Here is a 3,473-nt window from a genome sequence, read left to right as displayed (position 1 = left end):
AGGCCAGCTGCAGACGGGAAGAACAACAACTAGGCCTATTGACATTGTAATTTGATTCAAACAGAAATGTCTGTGGATCAGTCATGATTTGAAAATTAGGAGCTGCAGAAAATAGTTTAACTGGACATTTTAGTAAAAAATCTGAATACAGAAGAAGCAAGCAAGATAATAAAGATTTTGTTCTAAGGTTGGACAATGTAATGAAAAAAAATCCTTTTTACGTTAAATATGTGAAACTTCCCTTGAAGCAGATGGGGCTGTCCGTTAGAATCCCAAGCTCACAGCAGTAGCCAGCAGATGTGGCAGGAAGGAAGGCTGGGAGGGAAGACTCTGGAGAGAAATCTGGGCCTTCCCTTCCGTGCATGTATGCCTGGATGATCACACCGACAAGAAATCTACAATTCAACAAGCACTTCATGTAGGCCATGCCTGCAAGCCACGCAGCTGCGGACAGAAATCTGCAAGTATCTACAGTATGTGTCTTTGTGCATCTTCCTATGTGTGTGTGTGTGTGTGTGTCATTAAACACATTGGATGTTGGTGTGTTTCAGTACGGACACTCGGAGGCTGGTGGAGTGGAGCACGTTCCTCCAGGCTGGAGCTACTGGGTTGGACTGGTAAGACTGGAAACTTTTAACCTTTCGGCCACAGAGTGACTCCGAGGCTCCCTCCTGTCTGGCATCATGGGTCACTTCTGGATACAGTTACAGATGTAATATGTAATGTTTCCGCATTAGGTCTTTAAACACTAGAGCTATGTTCTGTATGTTGTAGAGTTGTGTACTTGGGGACAGTTTTAGGATCTCATGACGGATTAAAGGTGTCTGAGGTTTTTTGCAACTATTTAAGAAAATAAAACAGTAGTCTTGGAGGGAAATTGAACCCTTTTTTCTATAAAAATAATCAAATCAGATGAAAAATATTGAACCTTATCCTCTGAGCCGCTCCCTGCATGCCGTCCATATCCAGTGTATTGTTTCAGACGTTTAAGAGGAGGATTTAGCTCACTAACGTCTCTGTGGGAAGTTTCCATGTGACTGGAGGCTCTGCAGAAGGAGCCAGACAAACAAATGGGCTAAAATTAGATTTTCTTGAATTTACCGTCCGTCTCTAACTGGTTTACAGAAGTCATTACACAGAGGTCACAGCGGCAGCGCAGACTAGTTTATCTTCTCTGCTGCTGAACAAACACTGATGTGAGAACTGGTCTCATGACCTGACAGCTTATCGCAGCAGAGGCACTTTATGGTTTCTACGGTCAAACAGCTGCCGTGAAGTTCATCGCAGATCACATGTCAGTCAGGACATGTGACCATGTCAATCTGAAATCAACAACTTCTGTAATCTGTTAACTTGTTTAAAGTTAGTTAAAGTTTAAAGTTCAAGCTGCTTGAAGTTAACTAAAAGTTTGAAATCATTAGTGTAAATCCTTTACTGAGAAAGTACAGTGGAGTTTTTACAGATGAATGAGGTTTATATTCATAGTGAGAGAACCACTGTTGAACAAACCAGTTTTGATGGATGCTGTTTGTGTTTTCCAGGAGAAGAACTCTAAATATTACAACTACACTCTGTCAGTGAACGGAAAGCCTCAGAAACATGGAGCCGACTACAGTAAAGACTACCTGACAGACAAACTGGTGAGACATTCTCTGTTATCTATCTTTTAGAGGAGCAGCTAACTTCTTAAGCTTTTTATTTAACTAGAAGTAACTGCGCTCGCTCTCTTTCTCTCTCAGGCCAACATGTCTCTGGAGTTCCTCCAGTATAAATCCAACTACCAGCCGTTCTTCATGATGGTGTCCACGCCGGCCCCCCACTCCCCGTGGACGGCGGCTCCTCAGTACCAGGACAGCTTCAACAACACCAAGGCTCCCAGAGACCCCAACTTCAACATCCACGGGAAGGTACGGCCTCACAGGGGACTGAAGACCTTAAAACGTTTCATTAAAAACATCCAAATATGTCACAGATATGGTAACAAGAGTTCTGGAGATGTTTGCAGTCGTACATGTTGTTGCTTGTCGATTTAAAGAAATAGTTACTCTTTTTCTTCACATTAAAAATGTAAAAACCTGTGTATAGCGTCAATCAGACGGATTCGAGCTAACGGTCAGTGTCGTTGTCGGACTACAGCTCGGGTTAGAGGAGACCTCTGTGGATAATTGGGGATAAACTGACTGCAATGACTTACCTTATTGTTCAGTGTGATAGTTCAGTATTTGGCTGAAAGGAGCTGATTGTTGTTTTCTTTGCGTCTCTTCAGGACAAACACTGGTTGATCAGACAGGCTAAAACCCCGATGACCAACTCCTCTGTTCAGTTCCTGGATGATGCTTTCAGGAAACGGTCAGTGGTTGCTTCTCCTCACCTTCCAGTTGTTGGTGACTCGCAGTAAACCCGATCTGTGTGTCACTGTGAACCTTTATGAGGAGTGTTTGTGGTCCCGGCCTGCAGGTGGAGAACTCTGCTGTCAGTGGACGACCTGGTGGAGAAAATAGTGAAGAGCTTGGAGGTCAGAGGTGAACTGGACAATACGTACGTCTTCTTTACCTCCGACAACGGCTACCACACAGGTGAGGAACTGCACGCACACACGCACACACACACACACACACAGTCTGAATTTCTGCAGACTTTGCCTGAGGGAATTACCCACAGTTCACAGTGTTGACAGTAAACCTGCGGCTACCAGAGGAAAACCTAAAGAGTTAAACAAACAGTAAACAAACATGGAAGAAAAAATAAGTATACATGGAAGTGTGTGATGCTGTTTTGACAAAACGACTAAATTCATTATTTGTACACTATATACATATTTTATATAATAATATAATATAATTATTGGATACACACATGGTTTATAGTATTATACTAAAATAAATCTAATTATATGAATATTGTCTTGAAGGATGGATGAAATCACATAAAGATTACAGCAGGAGGTAAAACATAACTGGACAGTGTAATTTAAAAGAAATATATAAGACATATAAAGAGACAGAAATGCTTAAACCAATTGATTTTTTTAATTCTTTTCAACAATGTTTAATTAGGATAATATTATTAAAAATTAAACTTTAGTTAGTAAAATATTTTAAGTAGCCACTTAAGTATACAAAGTGGGGCTTTTCCCAACCATGGGTTTAACCCAGGGGGATTGGGAAAACATTTTAAAGGGGGACTTTGAAAAGCCCAATTAAAATCAGGAAATGAAAATAATAAAGTAATAAAGTTAAAGAGATGTGATTGGCTCGTTGTGTCTCTGGTTTCTTTACGTCTTCCTCTCTTTCAGGTCAGTTCTCTCTTCCTCTGGATAAAAGGCAGCTCTACGAGTTCGACATCAGAGTTCCTCTCATGGTCCGAGGACCGAATATAAAACCCAACCAGACCAGCCAGGTACACACACACACACACACACACACACACACGCACACACAGACACACAGACACTGTAAACCAAAATATCTTAT

At 41.4% G+C, this 3,473-nt stretch overlaps 1 protein-coding gene across 1 annotated transcript in view; it reads left to right on the top strand.

Annotated features, from left to right (window-relative positions):
* Positions 1–527: 527 nt before the first annotated feature.
* Positions 528–3,473, top strand: part of LOC118341936 (N-acetylglucosamine-6-sulfatase-like) — a gene marked incomplete at its 5' end in the record, with an annotated part of 3,301 nt that continues 355 nt past the window's right edge. Inside the window, 6 exons of the mRNA XM_035680360.1 lie at positions 528–617; positions 1,542–1,640; positions 1,740–1,907; positions 2,267–2,349; positions 2,458–2,576; positions 3,296–3,399. Coding sequence (XP_035536253.1) covers positions 528–617; positions 1,542–1,640; positions 1,740–1,907; positions 2,267–2,349; positions 2,458–2,576; positions 3,296–3,399 — 663 coding nt within the window. The remainder of the gene's footprint in view (positions 618–1,541; positions 1,641–1,739; positions 1,908–2,266; positions 2,350–2,457; positions 2,577–3,295; positions 3,400–3,473) is intronic.

The sequence above is a fragment of the Morone saxatilis genome, unplaced genomic scaffold (genome assembly GCF_004916995.1).
Source record: "Morone saxatilis isolate NCDOM2014 unplaced genomic scaffold, NCSU_SB_2.0 Contig10, whole genome shotgun sequence".
Classification (NCBI taxonomy): Eukaryota; Metazoa; Chordata; class Actinopteri; family Moronidae; genus Morone; species Morone saxatilis.
This window is presented reverse-complemented; position numbering and strand designations above follow the sequence as displayed.